This window comes from Dendropsophus ebraccatus, chromosome 3 (genome assembly GCF_027789765.1).
Source record: "Dendropsophus ebraccatus isolate aDenEbr1 chromosome 3, aDenEbr1.pat, whole genome shotgun sequence".
Taxonomy (NCBI): domain Eukaryota; kingdom Metazoa; phylum Chordata; class Amphibia; order Anura; family Hylidae; genus Dendropsophus; species Dendropsophus ebraccatus.
Window position 1 is genome coordinate 134,360,993 of NC_091456.1, and position 25,767 is coordinate 134,386,759.

At 42.3% G+C, this 25,767-nt stretch overlaps 1 protein-coding gene across 6 annotated transcripts in view; it reads left to right on the forward strand.

Annotated features, from left to right (window-relative positions):
* The window catches only part of RGS7BP (regulator of G protein signaling 7 binding protein), an 89,551-nt gene extending 75,693 nt beyond the window's left edge, over positions 1-13,858 (forward strand). For 5 of the 6 annotated variants that reach the window (XM_069964598.1, XM_069964599.1, XM_069964601.1 and 2 more), the window contains 2 exons: positions 9,287-9,357; positions 13,000-13,858. In XM_069964598.1, the coding sequence (XP_069820699.1) occupies positions 9,287-9,357; positions 13,000-13,091 (163 nt within the window). In that variant the 3' untranslated portion in view covers positions 13,092-13,858. Of the gene's footprint in view, positions 1-9,286; positions 9,362-12,999 lie in introns of those variants that run through there. The other variant, XM_069964604.1, reaches the window with a different exon arrangement.
* The last annotated feature ends 11,909 nt before the right edge of the window (positions 13,859-25,767 follow it).

Sequence of the window (25,767 nt, forward strand, 5' to 3'; positions counted from 1 at the left end):
AAGGACTGGATTGAGCCTCCAAAGGTGGACCCGGCCATAGCCAAACTGTCAAAATGTACTGTGCTGCCTGCGGAGGACGGATCCAATCTTAAGGATCCGATGGATAGAAGGGTGGAGGTAGCCCTCAAGAGATCATATACGGCAGCGGCAGCCCAAGGGGCAGTCTCCATTTCTTCTTTGAGGTTTCTAGAAGCCTAAGAAGATGGCTGACCAAGGTCCAGGAAAATTTGGAAGGTAGAGCTAGCAGGGACAAGGTCCTTCGCTCCTTAAAAAAGGTCATTATGGCCATTGACTTCCTCTGCGATGATGCATCTCAGGGAACCAGGTTAGCGTAAAAAAACTAGTACGCTCTCAACCGCTGCCGAAGGGCGCTATGGTTAAAACCCTGGGTTGGAGATGCTAACTCCAAAATTCAGCTCTGTAATATGGAGTTCCAACCAGGTAGGCTGTTTGGCTCTAAGCTGGATAAATTAATGGAGGAATTGTCTGACAAGGAGGGGAAGTCCCTACCATTGTCCTATAAGAGCGGTGATTCCTTACACAGAGCAAAATCTCCTCAGTGAGGCAAAGGGAGATACCAGTACAGAGGTCGAGGAGGAAACTATTCCAGAAGAGGTTCCGGGAAGCAGCAGAATAAGGACACCAACAAGAAACCAGACTTCTGACGCAGAAGCTGTCCAGTGGGAACACGTCTGAGTTTTTCTCCCTGCCTGGGAAGAATTAAGAAAAGATCACTGGGTGTTAAATATTATTCAAAATGGTTATGTCCTTCATTTATCATCTCTTCCTCCTCCAAGATTTCTTCTGTCAAGAAATCTTAAGCCAGAAAGACACTTAGTCCTAGAGACAGAAATTCTTTACCTCCTTTCCATTGAGGCTCTAGAGGATGTTCCTCTATCTGAGATCGGTCAGGGAGTTTACTCCCCAGTGTTACTAGTGCTGAAGCCATCCGGAAATTGGAGGCTTATTATAGATTTGCTATATCTCAACAGGTGCATCGTAAAGAAGACGTTCCACATGGAGAACATAAGATCGGTAAAATCTATCCTCCAGGAGGGAGATTTTATGGTCACCATAGATCTACCGGATGCATATCTTCATGTACCGATTCTGAAGGCTCACAGGAGAGCCTTCGCCATCCAAATCCAGGGGAAGGTAAGACACTTACAATTCAAAGTCCCTCCATCCGGAATACCTCCACACCCTTTGTTTTCACAAAGTTAGTGTCACCATGATGGTTCGCTTCCGTCTACAGGGGATAAAGTTATCCCTTACCTGGACGATTGGTTGATTATGACTCAGGATCTTCTGAGAGTTCAGTTGAACTATGTCCAGGACATACTTCAACAATTAGGTTGGCTCATCAACATAGAGAAATCAGACTTAATTCCTAATTCCTCCTTGTCAGGTATCCATAAGAACATAAATGCGCTTTCTTGGGCTCCTTGCCTCAGCTGCGGACGCGGTGCCATGGGCGTTATGGCACATGAGATTTCTTCAGAGAGAAGCACCAACAGTATGGAACCGAGGACTGAAGGACTTGGATGCGATGATGTTCTATCGACTCAAACAAGACATTCTCTAATGTGGTGGAGACAAGTCAAACATGGAGTTTTATTTTCAGAACCACACTGGATAACCATCACGACAGATGCTTCAGGAACAGGTTGGGGAGCTCATCTGACAGTCATCACGACTGCAGGATCTTGGAGTCAACAGGAATCCGCTCTGCCCTCCAACGTGAGGGAGCTCAGAGCGATTTACCTAGCTCTTCTTCATTTTTCTCCTCCTATTTTACAGAGAGCAGTCAGAATCCGGATGAACGACATGACCTGTGTGGCGTACCTAAACAGGGAGGTAACAGATCCCCTTCTCTCCTCAGGGAAGTAAAGATTTTTCTGTTGGGCAGAAACCAGAATAACCAGACTCTCTGCGATTCATATCAGGGGTGTCGACAATATATTGGCGGATTGAGTCGAGGCCTGACATTACCGGGGGAATGGTCTCTCTCAAGGAGAGTGTTCATTCAGTTAACCCAGAGGTGGGGGCTTCCTCAGAGAGACCTCATGGCATCAGCAAGCAATGCCAAACTGAGGAATTTCTGTTCCTTTTACAGGGCAGACAATCCCACGGTATTGGACTCAATGACAATACCATGGACATACCAGCTGGCGTATATCTTTCCTCCCATAGCCATGATTCCCAGAGTTTGACTAAGATCAGTCTAGATCAGTCGTCAGTAATAATAATAACTCCCTTCTGGCCGAAGGGGTCATGGTTCACCCTGCCCATGAATATGAGCAGAGGGGAATTTTGGAGATTACCTCTGCATCCGGATCTAATATTCCAGGGTCAACATCTGTGCAGGAATCTTTCCAGCCTCAGCTTGACAGCTTGGAGACTGAGAGGACCGTATTGGACTCTAGTTTTTCTGAGAAGGTATAGTATACCCTTTCTCACGCTCGTAGTAGCACTACAAATAAATCTTATGCACGTATTTGGAAGATTTTCAAGATTGGTGTGCAAGCAGGAGTATTGATGGACTTAAACCTTCTATTCCACAGTCATTGGAGTTTTTACAGGAAGGCTTCTATAAAGGATTAAAACCTAGTTCCATCAAGGTGCAGATAGCAGCCCTCTCTGCACACCTAAACTCACGTTTCTTTCAGATCTTGGAGGTAAAGAATTTTGTTAAGGCTAGACTAGGCCTAACCTGGTAAAGCAGGTAGACCCATGGGACTTATCCTTTGTGTTGAGACGCCTGTGTCTTCCTCCCTTTAAGCCTTGGGAGGAAGTAAACTTCAAGTTAACATTGAAAGTTTCTCTTTTACTAGCCATTACCTCTGCTAAGAGAGTTGGAGAACTTCAAGCCCTTGGCTCCGCACCTCCATACGTGATTTTTTCCCAAGACAAAGTTATCCTTAGGTTCCTTCCAGGATTCCTGCCTATGGTGGCTTCATTTGCCAACATCAACCAGCCAATAGTATTGCCTGTATTTTCTCCTACTGGATCATCTAAAGAAGACTTGGATCTTTCTTTATTGGACACAGTGGCGTTGCTAGGCATGAAGATTCGGGGCCAGTGCCCCGAACAGGAAGGTCACTGCCCCGAATCTTTTGCCTGAGGATTTTCAGAGTCTGCACTTCGGGGCTGGATCCATCCGGCCACCAGGTGCTGTGCTCGGCTCCCTCCAGGCTTTTCAGGAGGGGGGGTGGGGTTGAGGGAGGATTCAGCAGCCCGGGCACAGAGTATGGAGAGAGAGAGGAAGAGAAATCCCCTGCGCTCCCCCTCCCTCCCTTCCTCTCTCCTCTCTCCTGTCACTGTGAGGAGAGAGAGGACGCTCCTTATCTGGCTGCCGCGCTTTGGAGGATGACCTCTGACCCCCTCTCCTGCCGGGACCTCTGTGACTGCACTTATGTAAGTATACAGCACACTATCACTGATAAAGTGGCTGGGGGCTGCTAACACACAACTACTGACAACAGCAGGGTGTTTTAGTTCTACAGGAGCTGTTACACTGTAGGACTACAACTCCCAGCATGTTCTGGCTGCTGTCTGTGCCTCTTTTTCAAGATTCAAAGTTGAAGGGAACAATGGCTGCATAGACAAAGCACACTGGGAGTTGTAGTCCCACACTGTGTACAGTTACCCTGTGATTCTGCAGCTCCTGTAGGACTGAAATATAACAATATGAATTTTCCCATATTACCTTATCTGATTGTATAAAACACCCCATGTACCCCAATATGGCAGCTGTATGGCGGTGTTATCCAGTCACAGTATGGTGGTATTGGTCAGGTCTAGTGTGGCGGTGTTATCCAGTCACAGTATGGCGGTATTGGTCAGGTCTGGTATGACAGTGTTATCCAGTCACAGTGTGTCGGTATTGGTCAGGTCTGGTGTGGCGGTGTTATCCAGTCACAGTATGGTGGTATTGGTCAGGTGTGGTATGACAGTGTTATCCAGTCACAGTATGGTGGTATTGGTCAGGTCTAGTATGGCAGTGTTATCCAGTCACAGTATGGTGGTATTGGTCAGGTCTGGTGTAGCGGTGTTACCCAGTCACAGTATGGCAGTATTGGTCAGGTATGGCGGTGTTACCCAGTCACAGTATGGCGGTATTGGTCAGGTCTGGTGTGGCGGTGTTATCCAGTCACAGTATGGCAGTATTGGTCAGGTCTGGTATGGCGGTGTTATCCAGTCACAGTATGGCGGAATTGGTCAGGTCTAGTGTGGCGGTGTTATCCAGTCACAGTTTGTTGGTATTGTTCAGGTCTGGTGTGGCAGTGTTATCCAGTCACAGTATGTTGGTATTGTTCAGGTCTGGTATGGCGGTGTTATCCAGTCACAGTATGACGGTATTGGTCAGGTCTGGTGTGGCGGTGTTACCCAGTCACAGTATGGCGGTATTGGTCAGGTCTGGTGTGGCGGTGTTATCCAGTCACAGTATGGCAGTATTGGTCAGGTCTGGTATGGCGGTGTTATCCAGTCACAGTATGGTGGTATTGGTCAGGTCTGGTATGGCGGTATTGGTCAGGTGTGGTATGACAGTGTTATCCAGTCACAGTATGGCGGTATTGGTCAGGTCTAGTATGGCAGTGTTATCCAGTCACAGTATGGTGGTATTGTTCAGGTCTGGTGTAGCGGTGTTACCCAGTCACAGTATGGCAGTATTGGTCAGGTATGGCGGTGTTACCCAGTCACAGTATGGCGGTATTGGTCAGGTCTGGTGTGGCGGTGTTATCCAGTCACAGTATGGCAGTATTGGTCAGGTCTGGTATGGCAGTGTTATCCAGTCACAGTATGGCAGTATTGGTCAGGTCTGGTATGGCGGTGTTATCCAGTCACAGTATGGCGGAATTGGTCAGGTCTAGTGTGGCGGTGTTATCCAGTCACAGTTTGTTGGTATTGTTCAGGTCTGGTGTGGCAGTGTTATCCAGTCACAGTATGTTGGTATTGTTCAGGTCTGGTATGGCGGTGTTATCCAGTCACAGTATGACGGTATTGGTCAGGTCTGGTGTGGCGGTGTTACCCAGTCACAGTATGGCGGTATTGGTCAGGTCTGGTGTGGCGGTGTTATCCAGTCACAGTATGGCAGTATTGGTCAGGTCTGGTATGGCGGTGTTATCCAGTCACAGTATGGCGGAATTGGTCAGGTCTAGTGTGGCGGTGTTATCCAGTCACAGTTTGTTGGTATTGTTCAGGTCTGGTGTGGCGGTGTTATACCATCACAGTATGGCGGTATCAGGCCTGGTATGGCGCTGTTATACCAGTATGGTGGTCTATACAAGGGGCCTATACTATACACGGGCACAGCAGGGGCCTGTATTTTATCTAGGCACAGAGGGGGCCTAATACTATGTGGGGGAGAGAGGAGGCCTATAATACAGTATATGGGAGCACAAAGAGGCTATATGGGCACAGAAGGGACCTATTTATTGTATGTGCTGGAGTAAGGATCATAAAATGTTTCTCTGGCAGATTCGCCTTAAAAGAGTTGTGGCTTGGGCCGAATGAAAAAGAAAAGTGAGGAAAGAAAAGACGTCAACTGTGAGTCCCTGGATATGTCACTATTTCAAATACTAGTCTGTATGACCATCTGTTTAAAAAATAAGGGCTTATTCCTAAGATCTGTATCTTACAGATGGGGAAGCCCTGTAGTGGAGTATTTTCCCGCCCAGCATCATGTATCAATATCATGCTGGGAGCGGGGAAACTGTGTGAAACTCTGCAGCACTGTAATGACAGAGATTGAAACAGTTTTCCCGTTCCCAGCATGATACTGATACATGATGCCGGGTGGGGAAACACTCCACTACAGGGCTTCCCCATCTGTAGCATCTGTAAGCTACAGTACTTAGGAATAAGCCCTAAGTAAAAACACATATACACATACATATGTATATATAAATAACGTCAGTGCAGACATCTCCCCCATGATCTACTTATATCAATTCAGAGGGCCCGTGCCCCGGATGTTTTAGGACCCTAGCAACGCCCCTGATTGGACATATCCAGAGCTATCAAGATCTATCTACATAGAGTAGGTGATTTTCGTAAAGACAAGAATTTCTTTATCCCTTTCGCAGGAAAGAACAAGGGGAGAAAGGCTTCAAAACCTTCAATATTCAGATGGATCTGTGACTCCATTGCCTTATGTTACTCCTTTGCTGATCTGGATCCACCAGAATTTACCAGGGCTCACTCTACTAGAGCTGTGGCCTCCACTTGGGCAGAGCGTGCCGCTGTGCCACTTGAGGACATATGCCAGGCAGCTACCTGGTCGTCTTTGACTACCTTTGTGAGATATTTCAGGCTGGATACTTCTTTCTTGTCAAGAACAACCTTTGCAAGATCTGTTCTTAATGCGGACGTAATAAATAACCCGCCCATTGGGGATAATGCTTGCTAATTCCCCATATGTTGTGATGCCAATGGGACGTAAGGGAAGCTAAAATTATTATGTTAATTTGTTTTCCCTAAGACCCTTTGGCATCACAAGACTCCCTCCCTGTGTTTTATGTTTCTTTATAATTAGACTGAGGTCTAGGGGGAGGTGGAGCCTATTTATACCTCATGGAGGAGGGGATTAAAATTTAATTGTTATTTTTTCATTAAATATTCCTTCGTCCCAGGGGCTCGCAGGGGCGAATTTACCCCATATGTTGTGATGCCAATGGGTCTTAGGGAAAACAAATTAACATAATAATTTTAGCATATATATGCCAAATCTGCAGATTTTTGGTGAGGTCATACATCAGAAAAAAATATATAAGAGATTAAAAATCCCCCAAAGTTTACTAAATTTAATTTAAAGTTCACCCCACACACACACACACACACAAATATATATATATATATATATATATATATATATATATATATATATATTATTTATTTTCTGTTTCACTGTACATTTTATAGGAAAATGAAAGGAGTCATAAGAAAGTACAATTAGTCCTGCAAAACGAGCTATGGATTTTAGTAGGTGAGGAGGAAAATATTATAACTCAAGTGACAATGAACTCTGTGCTTTCTGATACCACCTTTGTTTATGTCAAGAACTGTACTGTCCAGAGCAGTGGCAAATCCCCATAGCAAACCTCTCCTGTCCTGGACAGTTGCTGTCACAGACAGAGGTGGTAGCAGAGAGCACTGTGATAGACTGGAAATAATACACTGCCTACTACAGGACATACAGCAGCTGATAAGTACTTGAAGACTTGACATTTTTAAATATAAGTAATATACAAATCTGTATAGCTTTCTGATATCAGTTGATTTAAAACAATGTCTTTAAAGTCTACTCAGCAGCATAAATCTGAATAAACTGGATCTACAGATTAACGTTGGATAAACCCAACAATGCCTTTAAGAGCAACTGACCATCTACTGTGTACAGGGGCTTCCCAACTCTTTTACAACAGCAGTATTGTGCATCCCCCATATATATATATAGCCCGCAGTGCTGTGCCTACCCCATATATAGCCCCCAGTGCTGTCCCTCCCCTATATATACAGCCCCCAGTGCTGTGCCTCCCCCATATATATACAGCCCCCAGTGCTGTCCCTCCCCCATATATACAGCCCCCAGTGCTGTCCCTCCCCCATATATACAGCCCCCAATGCTGTGCCTCCCCCATATATATAGCCCCCAGCGCTGTATATATATATATATATATATATATATATATATATACAGCCCCTAGTGCTGTGCATCCCCTATATATATATATATATATATATATATATGGGGGATTCACAGCACTAGGGGCTGTACATATATATATATATATATATATATATATATATATATATAGGGGATGCACAGCACTAGGGGCTATATATATATATATATATATATATATATATATATATATACAGCCCCTAGTGCTGTGCATCCCCCATATATATACAGCCCCCAGTGTTCCCCTCTGATAAAAATAAAAAAACTCACAACTCACCTAACCACACAATCCCCCGTCGGTCGCAGGCCTCTTCTTCTCTCTTCATCTGCACTCGACAGATCAGCAGCTTCCAGGCGAAGTCCCGGGCAGCGCCACCACTGAGCTCAGTGTGCGCCGCGGCGGCTGGGACTTCCGGTACAGGGTGCTCGTCACTTCCTGTACCGGAAGTCCCAGCCGCCGCAACGCACACTGACCTCAGTGATGTCGCTGCCCGGGACTTTGCCTGGAAGCTGCTGATCTGTCGGGGGCAACACTCTTGTGATCGCAAGCAAATGCTGCTTGCGGTCACAAGAGTGATTGACAGGGCGGGAAGCCTATGGCTTCTCTCGCTGTCAATCAGAACACTGAACACCCGGGAGGCCCGGGAGGCCACCGGGTGTTGTAGGCAGTAAGCTCCGGGGGCCCAGGCCACGGGCCCCCCGATGCTAGGGGCCCCGTAGCAGCCGCTACGGCTGCTACGGCGGTAGTTCCGCCCCGGTCTGGCAAGTTCAATTTTAACATGCCAGAGCTGATTTTTTTTCTTATAGTCTTAGTATAGGTAAGGTGTTCTGGTTGCTTAATCCATAGAATATTTCCTAGACCACGTACTGTACATTGTAACACCTTCAGCTGTATGTGTATGTTCACACTGAGCAAAATCGCGGCCTCAGTATTAAACACTGTGTCTATGGGAGGGCTCATGCCTCCCCTCTCTGCATGTCTTCATTCAAAGAATTGACTTGTCAATTCTTTGAGCGGAGAGCAGGGGGTGCGCAAGCCCTCTTATAGACAAACTGTTTGATACTGAGGCAGGCAGGGTTCCACCTCGGAGAGCTATGCCGTAGAATTCCGCCGATTTTGCCCAATGTGAAATACCCAAATGGTGTTAGATTAGGCCACGTTTTCTTTTGCTCTTTTATTTGTATTCACTGACAGCAAATATAAATCTTAAAGATTGTTAGCAACATGCTTATTGCTTACATTCTATTTCTATTAGTGTGTTAAAGGGGTTATCCTGGAATAGAAAAAGTACAGCTACTTTCGTGCAAAAACGCAACCACGACTGTCCTCAGGTTGTGTGTGGTATGGCAACTCTGCTTTATTCACTTCAATGGAACTGAGCTGTAAAACCACAGCCAAACTGAAGACAAGAGTGGCACTGTTTCTGGAAGAAAGCTGTTTTTCTTAGCCTGTATAACATGCAGATTTCATATTATCCATGTACTGTTCACATCTGTTTTCTTATCCAGTACAATATGATGGATGTATATTATAGAAGAGCATATGGTGATGGAGTAGCTTGCTCTGAATGTACTGAGGATGTTGCTTTTTCTTTTTAGAGACATGAGAGAAATGAAAAACCTCTTAAGCAAACTCAGGGAGACCATGCCTTTGCCATTAAAAAACCAAGGTAATTGCATTGTACCTTTATTCACAGCAATATTTCCTGACCATCCTATTAAAGTGTACAATTTGCTCTTCATAGATGATGCATGTGTTGTAGAAATCAGACACTGGAAAGTAGTTAGATCTTTACCAAAGCATCTTGGGGAAACAACTATTTTGGACCTTAAAGTGTATCTGTCCTTAAAAAGATTTTTATAATCCTACGTGATTTTGCTAGATTAACCCTTCACAATTGTGACACAAGGATTTTAATGCTGCCACTGTTGGTATTGAGCTTCTGAGAGTCCTCTTCATGGTGCACAGCTATTTCATATCCTCTCAATTTTAAAGGGAACCAATCACCCAGAAAATCAATGTAAAGACAAGGATATGTGCTGATAGATCACCCAGCACACTTCCCAAATATGCCCCTGTAACCTCTGTGCCCCCCTCAATTAGACAGTAATCTTACTTTGTTCAGGTCACGCGCTGTATGTAAATTTTTGCTAAGTAGTCCTGGTGGGCGTATGTAGTCCTGGTGGGCGTATGTAGTCACGGTCCGGGGGCGTATCTAGTCACGGTCCGGGGGCGTATGTAATCACGGTCTGGGGCTGTAATCACGCCCAGAGGGGCGTGATTCGGAGGCTTGCGGTCCAGTGACGTCATCCGGCGGCTTGCGTTCCGCGTCGCGGCCGCGCCGACGTGTTCGGGAACCCGCGCATGCGCAGTACGGCGGGAGACGACGCTGACGTACTGCGCATGCGCGGGTTCCCGAACACGTCGGCGCGGCCACGACGCGGAACGCAAGCCGCCGGATGACGTCACTGGACCGCAAGCCTCCGAATCACGCCCCTCTGGGCGTGATTACAGCCCCAGACCGTGATTACATACGCCCCCGGACCGTGACTAGATACGCCCCCGGACCGTGACTACATACGCCCACCAGGACTACATACGCCCACCAGGACTACTTAGCAAAAATTTACATACAGCGCGTGACCTGAACAAAGTAAGATTACTGTCTAATTGAGGGGGGCACAGAGGTTACAGGGGCATATTTGGGAAGTGTGCTGGGTGATCTATCAGCACATATCCTTGTCTTTACATTGATTTTCTGGGTGATTGGTTCCCTTTAAGAGGCAGGGCCAAAACCAGGCATTTTGACAGTAATGCATGCACAGAAACCTCCTTTCCCTTACTTCTCTGGAAATCATACTGACTATGAAGTGGAGTGATGAAAAAGGCCCAGTTGAAGGGGGCACTTTCTTCCAGAAACAGCACCGGTTTGGGTGTGGTTTTGCAGCTCAGTTTCATTAAAGTTAATGGAGCTTAATTGTTTTTGGAAGAACGCAGTCTTGTTTTCTAATTTTGAATAGCCCCTTTAAATTGCTTCCGATATCAACCACTTGGGGACAAATTTAAAAGACTTGCCAGTCTGCAAGTGACTGTTCAATGATGGAAATTGTGGAGCTGCAAGAAAAAAAGAGTCAATTACAGCTTGACTCTCTAGAGAGAAGTTTATTTCTGTCATTGCCTTCCAGATCATTGCATACACAGCTCATCTGGAATTCATAAGTAGAGATGAGCGGACTTTTCGGATTTCTGGTTCGTGAGAATTCCCGCTGTCTGCTTGCTCTGTGCAGCGGGTGGATACCTCCTAAGGAACGCCTGGAAAACTGGGATACAGCCAATGCCAATGGCTGTATCCCAGTTTTCCAGGCATTCCTTAGGAGGTATCCACCCGCTGCACAGAGCGAGCAGACAGCGGGAATCCGACGCCGATCGTTCTGGTTCTTACGAACCAGAAATTCAAAAGTCCGCTCATCTCTATTCATAAGGCTTTCTTTCCTGGTGATCATGTGATCACTTGGTTCTGGGGGTAGCTGCAAGAGCTATTCTATATGTGACCTAGTAGGCCTAAAAGAGTAATAAGTAAATAAAGTTTTTTATAATAATAACAGTAATAATAATAATAGCACCCAGACACCAACTAATGAAAAACTAATAAGAACCAGCAGAGAGAAGCTCAAAAGAGTGCTGTTTCTCCCCGCAGTCTTCACTGTTTGAAGTATGGGTATGTCTTCTATGAGCCGAGACGGTAGGAAGATACTGTATATTTAGCTGGTTGTTCCTCCCAAATTGTCCTAAAAATCTGTCAGGTCTGACTAATGAAAACTTTTGACATGTCTCTGTGAAATAAAAAAAAATCAAACACATACATGCAGCATTCAATCACAGGGGGTTTGTGGTTGAAATGTTGCATGTAGTCCTTTATAGGTGATATCCATAATTAGAAAAAATACAGCTATTTTCTTGCATAAACAGCACCCCCTCTGTCCCAAGGTTGTGTGTGGTAGTACAATTCAGTTTTATTCACTTCAATGGAACAGAGCTGCAAAACCCCACCTAAACTCAAGACAAGAGTGGTGCTGTATAGCTTGCAAGGGCAGATGTTGCAATACAGCTGCGGCACTTCTCACAGGGGTCTGAGTGGTATATGCCCTCCCTGGATCCCAACACACGCCTTTTAAAGGTGTAGTCCCTGGTGTCCCTTGTAGTGTGATGTGACTGAGTAACCACATAGTCCAGATCCTTTAACCAGTTGAATAAATTTACTGGCAAAATTCTTGAAGGAACAATTTCAGTGCAATTTCAGTAACAAGTTCACAGTAAGCGTTATGCGCTTGAGTAATGATTGTCAACATTTTTTTTTTATACTGGTGATAAGATAGCAGTTTGGTTTTTAGCTATAAGATACTTGAATGGAACAGTCTCTTGAACAGTTTAGACAATAGACCACTTGTATAAGAGATAACAAAGTCTTAAAGACTTGTACAGGAGATATGGGGCTCCCAGGAGGACCTGTCTGGTAGTGCAGAACTCTGCCAGGGAAACTATAGTTTTGCTAGTAGTTACAGAAGATAACTGGTACTCACTATTGGAGAGAACTGCCTAATGCTTAAAGAGATCACAGTGTCAGGTTCAGGAATACGGGCCCGGAAGCGTTCATCCAGGTGGAGCTAATCCCTCAAGTTATCCCAAGGCAATCGAGCAAGGTCAGCATGGTATTTCAAGGTAGTAGCAGTCTTATCCAACCACTGGGCATATTACTGGTCAGCCGAAGGACTACCTGAATAGAGCAGTTCAGAAAGTTGGTGGGTAAACAGGTTTGGTCCCCCTTTAATGGTAGTTGCCCCTGTTGGGCTTTAACAGGCCATAACATTAATAAGTCTCTGTCCTTGGAGACAATAAGCTAAGCAAATGGGCTGCTAGAAACATTGCTGTGAATGTATCCAAACATGTCAAAGGTTTTCAGAAATGATGGCTGCACTTTAAAGAGGGACTGTCACAAAACAAAACTTTTAACATTTCAGAGAGATGTCTAAAGTTTTGATGAGTCCAGGTCTGAGTGTTCAGACCACGACTGTCATGAGAAATTGCTTTCCCGGCTCTGTGTCTATGGTCTATGGGTCTATGGGGCACGTGTTTTGAACACTGAGAGCCTGACCGATAAAAACTTTTGATATGTCTCTCATACATGTCAAAAGTTTTTTTTGGTGACTGCTACACATAAAATTTTTAGAGAAATACTGGATTTAAAAAAAACATGAGGAAGCATTTGTAAAAATTGATAATTGATACAAATATATTGTTCTTTTTTGTACAGACGACAGTAGCCTCCTCAACTTGACACCTTATCCACTCGTCAGAAGAAGAAAGAGAAGATTCTTTGGATTGTGTTGCCTCATCTCCAGTTAAAAATACAGAAAAGCCATTCTTTCTGCAGATACGTTATAATTTGACCTTTGCTGTCATATATCGTATTGAGGTTGGTTAATTCATTATGTATTCAGTGTTGCCTAAACTGCCTTGTTTCAAAACTTGTATAGTTTGGAGAAGAATGCCCTAACCGACGGAGAAAACGGCAATCAAAGAGAAGCCATCAGTGATCGGCTGGATGTGGTGTAATAGACTTTCTGAACACTTCGATGTTCATGGCATAAAATAAATATGCAAAACGCTTTGATGTCCTAGTATTGTGCTATAGGAAAACCATTCCATCGGCATCACAATGGAGGTTAACTATGAATAATAGTGACAACAATTATTATGCGAATATTGATGTATCAAGGCCAATAACTGTACTTTTGTATCTTTAGTTATTTCTTTCTTGTCTCAATCATACTTAGTCTTCCACAATGCATCAGGATTTTGTCCAGAACCTCAGCCAAGTTTCTAACCTACTAACTAAAGGATGAAAATAAAGTATTTATGGCTTGTACATATATTGTAATCTTGATGACGATCATCAGTATTTTCCTTTCAATCGAATGGTGTGATTTTCACAATTTTGAAGATGTTATACATATATATTAAGATAGTGTATTCAATTCCCTAAAATATATCCTCATGACCTAGAAAGACAGTTTACCATATACTGTTACTATAGGAAGTTGAAGCATGGTGTCTGCATATCGACATAATGTTAAATCTGATAGGGCATGCCAGAGTTAGCTCAGACTGAAATATACCCTACATTTTACATTGTTAATAAAATTTTTTAAGTTAAATGTGTGACATGTCCTTTGTTTCCTTCTATCACTGGGAGAGGTTGTACACAAATTAATGGTAATGTATTATTGGAATGTTGGATGATAATGAATTGGTTTATATGCTGAAGGAAGTCTGAATGAGACCAAGGAAATGATGGAGATTTAGCAACAAATAAAAATAATAATAATAATTATAATAATTATGAGCAATGACTAGGATAAAATAAAGGCATCATCAGATGATCATGTATTGTGTTATTTCTAGTGTAAAATTTCATTACTTTGAGGTGTCATTACTATCACTTAGTAACAAAGTCATAAAGATCAAAGGGATATTCTGGTATTGCATTTAAATAAAACTATGACCCCATGATATGGCTATGTTCACACAACGTCAAAAATGGAGAAAAAACATCCAATTTTGCTATTTAAAAAACGTCCGTTTTCGCAGCAATTTAACTGACTTCAATACAATTGCATTGAAGTCAATGGGAAGACGGACGTCCTATGCACACAATGCATTTAAAAACGGACATTTTTGCCGTGAACGTCAAAATAATGAACATGAACATTATTTTTGGACGTTTTTTGCAAATAGCGGACGTTTTGTATTAGTTGTTCACACAAAGTTCTTCTTTTGTCACCGTTCTTTCTCCGTTTTTACTATTAAATTCAATGGATTTTTCAATTAAGCCACAACCAAAGGGCAATTAGTAACCCCAAACTAAGATAATGTGCAAACACCCGTCATTGCACTAAGGAGATGCCAGGCTTCGAAAAAAGTCTGTTACTTTAGACTCAAAATAATGGACGTCATTTTAAACGGAGCTGAAAAAAAACGTGTGAACATAGCCTATATAAGTTACTAATGTAGTGTTATCATTAGAGATGAGCGAACACCAAACTTCACAAACCAGGATTTATTAAAAACTTTGCAAAAAGTTTGGTTTGTTACCAATTTTTTGTTTTTAGTTCATAACCAGTTTGTAAAGATGGCAGCTGCACAATTTAATATACATTAAAAAAAAGCTGTTCATGCGATGCCCGGACCCCTAGGGGCCACTCCGCTGATGGGTGTTGTTACTGGCAGGAATCGGGGCAGCTGCTGAGCAGAGGATTGTCACGGTTTTGGAACGAGGGTAACACAGCTGAGAACCGGGCTCCTGACCATGCAGAGGCTGGGCATGCGATTCTTCATTGTCCTTAGTCAGGGCACCAATTATCACACCAATTCCAAGGTTCAGAAACAACGGTAGTTGTATATTTATTGTAACGGTGGTAACTAGCAGCAACAGTCTCTCCAGATGCAACCGGGAATAAGGCAGACTTGAATAAACCAGAGTAATGGGTGATGCTGCAATAGGCTGTGATGATAGCGTACTGAATGATGAGAGTAGTAGTGAGACTTAGGATAAGATGCTGCGTGGAATGAGACTAAGATGAATACTTGCTGTTGATAATCATAGAAGATGATGAGAGGAATGACTGAAGAACGGCACCCAGATCTGGAGAATAGATGAGAATCTTGAGGACTTGAGAATAGCACACAGCCAGGAACACTTCTTGTGGAACTGGAGCAGCAGCGCACACGTATCTCTCTCCTGACAGGGGAGAGAGAACACACACAGAACCTATCCCCCTGATGGTAGAGGACAAGACTGAGGCAGAGAAGAAGTCACATGGTATACTCAGCCAAAGCTCGATGGCTATTGGAGTTACCATGGAAGCAGGGGCAGTCACGTGACATCCAGCCATTGCATCATCACACCATTAGGCATATACAGTGAAATATACATGAGAAGTACCATACTTGAACACTGGGGGGCGACATAATACCCTTAGGCGCTGATACCTGACTATGCATACAAGAAATGAATGGAATAGCAGACCTGAACACTGAGAGGGGTGACAGAATACACACAGTTTGCAGTGAACCATAGCTTTCCAGAACAGAAACGGTTATAATAAAAGTGTGAGGATAAGAGGGCCTGTTCTGGGACACTGCATTCACATGTCTGCATTCCTCTGGTGTCCTCTCACAGGTCTTCAGTGTCCCACTCCAGCTTGCTTTGTATATATTTACTTATGCAAATCACAGCAATCACTGAGCTCAGGGAGATCAGGGGGGAAAAAATCAATAGACTCTCCATTGATACCTTGCCCCCTATAAAATTTGAATATTCAAAAATGGGGTCAGTGGAGCCTCAGTTACAAGTCTCAAAACACAGGAATAGCCAGATATCCCTCCAGGGAAGGAAACCTGTTGCCAAGGAGTGCCTCCCAGTGTGGAGATCACCAAACCACGCTGATACGTAGTCCCTTAAGTCTCACTCTGTTGTGAGTGTTGGGGCACAGATAAGGAAATACCAGGGTGGCCCCTTTTGCATCAAAGTCTAATTCAGTTGCAAGTATTGCAACATGACAAGGGTTTACCAAAGCCAAGCATCCATCCACAGACAGCTGTTTTGTGGTATTTGTCCCTCATCAGTGTGGAGCCCCTTGGCAAAAGGTTTTCTTCCTTGATGGATATCTGGCAATTCCAATGTTTTGAGACTGGCAACTGAGGCTCCACGGACCCCTTTTATGCATTTTTTTAACTTATGGCAGCATGTTTTCAATTAAATGTTGAAAACAAAAAAAAAATTGGAATTAAAACATGCTGTGATAAGTAAATATACACAAAAGAAGCTGGAAGGGTAGAAGGCAATTGGCATTTACGGGGATGGTGTCTATTGCTTTCTACCCTGCCAGCTTGTTTTGTGAATATTTACTTATTACAGCATGTTTTCGTTCCAATGTTGCTGTTTTTCATTTCCATTAGCAACATTAGAACAAAGACATGTCATAACGAATCAGTAGAGATCAGTAGAGTAGTGAAGGAGTAATATCCACAAGGGTTTAGTCCATACACAGTAGTTGTTAGGTGGGGTTTGTCAGTATAAGATCAGTAAACCTGCACACCACCCTTGTATAGTAAATGTGAAACCTAACAGATGCCTAGTAACCTGCCAAACAGAACTTTGGTAAAGTTGGAAAAGCACACTGAAGTTGGCGTCAGTGTGCTTTTGCATAATTCATCCCTAACAGGAAATAAAAAATACAAAAACTACCTAACCCCTTAAGTGAGCTATGACCAGCACCTACAGCCTACATCATCATGAACTTGTATATACAGATACATTCATATCTTTATTGGAACACTTAACCCTGCTGTTCGGTCAAGAATGACCGAATTTGATATTTCTTTTAATATTCATTATGCGGTTCTGAAACTTTGTGGTTCATTGACTTTTCCTCATTTGAGGGGTTCTTACTTATAGCAGTTTTTATTTATTTATTTTTTGTTTACTTTTTACTCCACGTCTTTTTTTACTCTTGTACTGTTCGGTCAAAAATGACCAATAGCCTATTATACTATTCTCCAGCCATTTTTTGAAAAAAGAAAAGGAGTTATAATCTCATTTTGGTCAATCAGTATCAGACAACAGAAAGCCAAACATAATTTTACATTACAATGCCACTAAAGGGGCAGTTGATACTCTAGATCAACTCATAGGCACTTACACCTGTAAACGCAAAACTAATCGGTGGCCAAAGGTTGTTTTTTACAATATTCTTGACGTGTCGGTGTACAATGCATTTGTGTTATGGCGTGAAATAGATCCAAATTGGAACAAAAATAAACTGTATAAAAGAAGAATGGGAATTTTTTTTAGAGGAATTGGGAAAATCACTGGTTAGCCCATATATTAAACAAAGAAAAGTAACACCCAGAGGTGATGGAGCTGCAGCCATTGTCCACAGGATCCAACAGCATGCTGAAGAAAGTGAACCAAGGGCTTCCACTAGCACTGCGACGATGGCCACGGCCTCCACCAGCAGTGCAACCAGCCTAAAACGGAAATGATGCGCCTTCTGTCCAACATCAAGTAATGACAAATCAAATGTGATATGTTGCAAAGTAGTACTTATTCAAAAGACATGTAAATTATACTTGTGACAATTGCAAATAGTAATTTAGCACCTTGAACCTTATTTTGATGTTACTAGTTATAGTTTATGTGCAATATTGTCCTTATATTGCAACCAAAACCAGGAGTGGATTGAAAACACAGAAAGGCTCTGTTCACACAATGTTGAAATGGAGTGGACGGCCGCCATATAACAGTAAATAATGGCCATTATTTCAATATAACAGCCGTTGTTTTAAAATAACAGCAAATATTTGCCATTAAATGGCGGCCATCCACTCAATTTCAACATTATGTGAACAGATCCTTTCTGTGTTTTGAATCCACTCCTGGTTTTGGTTGCAATATGAGGACCACAATACTGACAGAAATATACGTAGTGTGAACCCAGCCTAATAATGCAAAAGATATTCAAATAAAATACTAGTTAGTTTAAAATCCAGACCTTAATAGGCCCGGTCAAAAATGACCAAAACATTATATGTGTATAGTAGAATCGAACAGAACAGCAGGGTTAAAGTGACACTATGCATTATGATTTCTCTACACAGGTGAAAAGGGTAAATTTAGCAGTTTTCATACCTTATTTCATGATCATGATCTTTTATCATCTACAGATTGAGCTATATGGGCGGGGGCTTCACTGGCGCCCCCACTGCCCCTGCCCCTTGTGATGTCATCGGCACATAAGCCCTTTATGCTGGCCTGTTTCAATGGGCGTCAAAGGGCGGAGACTATGCGCCAATGATGTTACAAGGGGCCTACGGTGGTGTTGGGGGCAGGGCTAAGTGGTGCTTTGGCCGTGAAGCCCCACCCAGATAGCACAATCCACAGATAATAAAAGATCACTTTTTACTGGAACAAGCAACATGACGTATGATATAAAATAAGGTATGAAAACTGCTAAATTTACCCTTTACATCTATGAAGAGAGGTCATAAAGCAAAAAGGGGGTGACTGCCGCTCCTATTACACGGGGCAACAGCCAGCAGACTGTCATTATCGTTCACAAATCTTTCAACATGTTGAAAGACAAGGATTAGCCAACATTGTGTATGTCGGCTGATCGTTGCCTTTCAACAGGAGCTATTACACCAAGCCATTATCGGCTGTAATGGCTGATAATCGCTTGGTGTAATAGGGCCTTTAGGCTAGGTCTACACAGCGATTCCCAGTTGCATGATCAAGAACTGACATGTTGCACTGCCTGGTCATGCGTCCCCTTTACTCATAAGTGAATGTAATCACGCTGCATGTTACCAGTGGGTTGCATCGTGATAGCCTTCACTTGTTTGAGTGAAGAGATTGTGCAGCAGGCAGTGAAACACGGTGGATCCTGTATGTGTGACCATGAACTTCCCTGTAACTCCAGCTTTAGGGAGAGCTGTGTTTATAGCATGCCAGCTTGTGCTGAATGATCCCCAGGAGGAGCAATTAGGAAATGCTTTCTGGGTATTACTAAGCAACTTCTCGACCATGAAGTACAACCAGGAGGTATAGATCTAAGACTAACAAATGTTTTTTTGGTGGTTTCAAAACCGAGGCAGACAGGTGAGCAATATTATATGCCTCTGCAGCATGTTTGTTTTTTTTTTTTTTTACTAATGTCAGAGTACCCCTATAAGAAAAAGAGACAAATTGATCCAGAGCAGTTCATCCTTAATCTTGGTTCACATTACAATTGTGGAATACGTTGGACACATACATCAATGAACTTTTAAAAACGTTATTCTGATGTATACGTGCAGGTAAGGGCATGTATTTCAACCACTGAGTACATTCTAGATACGTTCCTGCGCATATATCTACTAGGACACAAAGCAACAATACCACGTGCTTGAGTGTTTAAGTGAATACTTGTATACGACAATCAAACTGACCTCGTCTTTACTGAAATGGTAGCTACAGTATACTATCCAAGTAAAGGGGGAAAATTTAGACTTTTGCCCACTTCTGCAGCTGCTGCTTGACATTGAGTGCTATTGCATAGTAAATCAAGCACTCATTTTACTCTTTTATCCTTAGATGAAGTATTTTTTTCTGTTCTATATTCTGGCCTTGTCAAGAAATTTAAAGGGATCATGCAGGAACAGAAAAATAGGGCTAGTTTACTTTAAAAACAAAACAGCACCACACTTGTTTACAGGTTGTGTGTAGTATTACAACTTGGTACCTTTTTACTTCAGAGGAACTGAGCTGTAATATCAAACATAACCGAAGAACAAGTGTGGCGATGTAGATGGAAAAAAAAAATCAGCTGTTTTTCTAATCCTGGATGACCCTTTAACAGAAATTTTCTCCACATTTATTATGTATGTTAGATACTTTTCTACCAGCCCAGAAAATGTTGTGTGGCTTGATGTGCAAGACTGTGTGCAAAAATGTGCTAAAATCTGGCTTTCCTTATTCAGTATGTAGATATGTTTGTCATTAGTCTCTTCCACATTAATAAATCTGGTGCATTTGAAGACTGTCTAGGTTTGCAGTTGCACATAGAAAGTCTTAGTACCATTAGGACCATAAGGTTAGGGCCCTTTTACACAAAAAGATTATCTGACAGATTATCTGCCAAAGATTTGAAGCCAAAGCCAGGGCTGGATTGGAAAAGAGGAGAAATCTCAGGCTTTCCTTCATGACCTGGTCTCTGTTTATAGTCTGTTCCTGGTTTTGGCTTCAAATCTTTGGCAGATAATCTGTCAGATAATCTTTCTGTGTAAAAGGGCCCTTAGGCCACAGTCACATCTGTAGAGCTGTCTCCAGACGTGGACCCACAGCTACATACAGCACTATGAATGTGCATCCATAGCCATCCACAATTGCACAGACCAATTCATAGACAATAGGTGATACTGATTGCGGAACTTTTATGGATCAATACAATTGTGGTTATGTAAAAGGTTTGGCTCCTATACTATCCACAATTATGGATCTATAATTGTGGACAGTAGAAGGATGTATTCCCACTTCAGGAACATAATGGGGAAAAGGCAGCCATCTTACTACATCACAGCCGCGTATAATGATCATGATCATGTGATTATACAAGACGACCACCTTTCCCTGCTATGTTCCTGAAGTGGGAACATAGCCTTATACTGAGGAGTAATAGGGGCCTTAGGTTTAATATTGAAAATTGGGTAATGCCCATTTGATACTCAGCCAGCTGCAGCACGTATGCTTCTTTTTACAGAGGGCCCTTACATGGCCACTGTAGTGAACAATACACCTCAAAGGCTGTAAATCCTACAGATATAAATGTGCTTTATGTGATTACATTATACATTCAGAACTCTCCTGTGTCCCAAACACTTGTTATAAAGAGTATAATTATCATCAAAGGGAAGCAGGTTTACAATTCATTTACCTAGAGCTTGAAGAAAAATACAATCCAGTATATATTTATACCTAGGAAACAAGGAAGATTCTGCAATCTATAATAGGTTGTTATATATGTGGTTAGAGAGATTATTAAGGACTGGGGTTACAAGGGGGTGTCTTTTCTGATCAGAGTGCCTCACTTTTTCTTTTCTTCTCCAATTGGCCCAGGCATCATGATGAGTTCTTTGGTGATACTTTTTCTCCGCAGAATCTTCCAGACAAACATTTTAGGCTCTTCACTCCAGCATCATCCTTGTCTCTACACAAAGTCCCCATCAGTATTGCTCCACACTGTAACACTGCCCATTTTTGCTCCAATGTAGTGTATAGACCCATCCAATACCACTTAGGCCCATCATAGTACCACCCAAAAAACACCCAAAACACCCAAATAGTACACACCTCTGTGCATCCACATAGTTATTAGACCTCACTGTGCAGGAAGGCGCTCCCGTATTTAGTTTTCCTGGTAGGTAGGCATACCCCTGTAGGTAAATTTCCTCGAGTAAGCCCCCTTGTATGTAGAATTCCCTATGTCTCCATCCCGTTGTAGGTCACTTTCCCCTGTTAGAAGCCTCTCCCTCCTCCAGTAGACATACCTCTGTAGGTAATCCCCCTGGCAGTTATATACCACAACCACCCACCCGCCCAGAAAACAGGCACTGTCCAAAGAGCTCCTAGATATCCATCAAGAATCAATTGCAGATTTATGACAGCTAGTAGAGACGGCAGCATCCAGGACACATTAACCTGAAACTAAGAGAAGGGTGAAAAATGTTTACTGGGGGTCTGAAAGAAATAATTTAAAAAAATGAATGGAGATCGCAGCCTGAAAGTTAATGCATTTTTTTTCCAAAGACATTATTTACTCAAGGTAACCAGTAACAGATATGTAAAAAAATATATATTTTTTTTAATGTCAGGGCTATCCATAGCCTTTAACCTGTATGCATGAACTGTCAGAATACTAGGTTTTTCTCTTTATAACAATACAGATTTATACCATTTAGTTGGGTACCACACACCACAACAGCCTATCACACACTCAGGGTTGGTTTATTCCAGAAGCTTTCCCATCAATGGCAGACAAATCCTATCCTTTGCTATAAAACTCCCTGTTAGTTCCTGGGAGAGGAGAGAGTTAGTTTTATGTCAGTGAGAGTGTGTAAAGAGTTATTCCTGCTGGAAGTTCATTTAAGGTCCTGGCCTGGAGGCCAGGTCCCCTATCAGGGACTTGCCTACAGTGATTCTTCTGAAGTAACTTTATAAGTATTATTAATCTATGAGAAATAGGGCAATGCGGCACTTGCTTCTAATCCACACTCTTTATTAGGCCATAATCGCAGAGACAATACAAATGATAAAAAATAGCTGAATCGCACTTTATCACAGCCATGTGATGAAGCGCGATTCAGTGCAGTTCAGTCGTTCAGTATCATTTGTATTATTTCTGTGACTATGGCCTAATAAAGAGTGTGGATTAGAAGCAAGTGCTGAATTGCCCTATTTCCTATGGATTAGTACATGGATTCTGGTTCTTCTGGCACAGAGCACTGCTACCTCCACAGAGGTGCCCGAGTGATTAGTTCCATGTATGTTTTCTGCTGGTCAGTGAGTGGATAGTGATTATACTCCATTTTACTTTGTTACGTTTTTACAAGTATTATGCAGTGCTAAAGCCAAAGGTGGGGTAACTGCCATATAGAAACACCTTGCTTATGCCTTTGGGACTATTCCTTATCAAGTCAGGACATTCCAAAAACAGAAGGTTTGTCTGCAGTGGAGCAAAGTGCAGATAAAGCCAAAGTACTCCATTGATCTTCGCTCAGCCATCTTGAGGAACCCTAAATGGCTAGCTATGCCTGGTTGTGCAAACTTGGGGCTCATGCTACCAGAACTGGCACTCTGTAATCTGTTGTCCTGACACAGTTCTGCTACTTATTAGGCAAGACCCCTCGGTAGTCCCCTAACCTACCTATACACCTATAAAGCTCAAGTATCCAGCTTAAGTATTCTGTGTTGTCCACGAGGAGAAGGACTATTGTTGACCTATTGCACCTTATTGACAAGTTTTTTTTGGCTATTGCACTGAAGCTTTAAGTAAAGTGTTCAACTTGTTTAAGACCTGGACTTCATCTTTACACCTTAAAAAGCTGTATGTTAGTTTACTGGGCAGTTGTCATATAGTACCACTCCTGGCCATAGTGACAAGTGCCTAGTTTGTACCCTTAACACCTCTTAGATGCTACTTCCAACATCTAGCAAATCCAGGTCACTGCACATAGTAGACCAGAATATCTTACCTATGCTGAATATAATATTTAATAACAAATCTAGAATATGAGCTCATAAGAACATTAATCTTTATAGAAGGATTTCATTCGATAGCTGTGTGTAAAGGCAGCAGTTATTTTACATGACTTTCCAATAGTTATACATCTAATAAGCAGTCACTTGTGCAGTGCTGTAGTGATTTGTTTTGTACACAAGATGGCACAGTAACACTCCATACTTTCCCTGGATGATCTTCATATTCTTTGTATCTCTACATCTAATTACACATAATTAAATCAGTCTTGCAGTAATTGCCAGAACACTTTGCGTCCTCAGGACACTTTATTAAACTCTCATCTAAGATTAATTCACATTGTTTCTGATTCTTCACTCCATGGTTCCTGCCACTAACCTTACATGCTGAATGGCAAACAGGATAATTAAGATGGCATTTTTTTTTCTAAAAAAGGAAAAATTCCAGCATTTCCATACTAAAATCTACACCAATGAATTTTGTTGAGGATTTACTGCAGTAGATTTCAGTGCAGATTATGCAAATTCAGAGGAAAAAAAATCAATGGTTCAGATTGAATATCACCAATGCACCAAAAATTTGGGGATCAATTTCCTCCAAAAGTGGGCTCCCACATTTTGCACCACACTTACGCCATGTTCAAATTCTGTCTTTTGTAGCAAAATAACGGCTGTTATATGAGGCTTAAAAAAAAAAAAAAAAAAAATGTTATTTTTAGTCTTCAATGAAATTCATTGAAGTCTATGGAAAAAACAGCTGTTAGTTCACACAATGTATAGAATAATGCCCGTTGTTTGCATCGGCCATCAAATTAATGTTCATGGCAATTATTGACGGCTATGATTTTTACCTGCTTTTTGTTATACCCTTTTCCAGCAGTTTTTGTTTCATTGTAGAAAATCTGCAATAGACCCACTGGCCCTCATTTAGTAAGCGTAATGCTCCAGAAATTTGGCAAAACATGTAATTACATCCCATGTGCCAAAATAAGTCACTTAAGAGTCCATGTAAACTCATACTGGACAAACTTAGACTTAACAGTGAGCAGATAGATACACTGTGATAAATCTGTTGCAGTTGAAGTCTGTCTAAATTTTGCACACACTTTTTCTTTAAAATAATGGCTATTATTTGATACCCTGGCGGGGGTCCCGGGGCTGGTAAGATGGTGGATAGTGGGCATAGGGAGAAGTAAGTTAGTGCAGTTTGTTGTTTTCTCCCGTACCCTGCCATTAGAAACATAAATCCCTGACGCCGGACTTCTCCTTTAAAGGGGTTATCCAGCGCTACAAAAACATGGCCACTTTTCCCCCTACTGTTGTCTCCAGTTCAGGTGCAGTTTGCAATTAGGCTCCATTTACTTCAATGGAACTGAGTTTCAAAACCCCACCCAAACTGGAGACAACAGTAGGGGGAAAGCGGCCATGTTTTTGTAGCGCTGGATAACCCCTTTAAGTTCCCCTCTATGCACGGGATAGATTCTAACAAGCTAATCAGCTGGGGTCTAAAAGCTGGAGTCCCCACTGATCCTGAGAACAAGAACATAACTGTTCATGGAATGAGTGGAGCACACCATAAGTGTGGCTCCATTCATTCTCTATGGGACCACTGAACTGACCACTGATCAGCGCTGAACATTTTAACGGACTATTATGTGTATAGGAATCATCTTCAGTATAGCCGACACAACTAACAACAATTTAAACTCTGCACCACATATCAATTTGAGGATTTTTAAAGTGTCAATGTCGTTAGAACTTTCAAAATCTAAATCAACAGTAGATGTGATATAAAGCAAGTTTGCAATTTTCATTTATTTTATTTTTTTTTTAGTTATCATGGAAAACACGGCACTTACTGTTTTATGTTTTCTCGAAAAAGTCAGAAAAAGGGAAGTTCTGTGTTTCCCAGGCCATCTGAGCACTCACAGAGAAGGCAGCCATGTGATTGATAGACACATTGAGTCGTGACTCTCTGTACTGGCGGGAATTCCTGTGTTTAGTCTGTTTTTTTACAATTAGCACAAGTCAGAAAATCTGCCTTCAGGAGACTGGACCTGGATTTCTGGTAAGTTCAGCTTTGTTTTACAGCATGATAACAACAAAAAAAAATAATGAATATAAATTGCTAACTTGCTTTATTTTACATCTACTGTTGATTTAGAAAATTATAACGACAGTGACACTTTAACCCCTAGACTACCATGGGCGTACAGGTACATCATG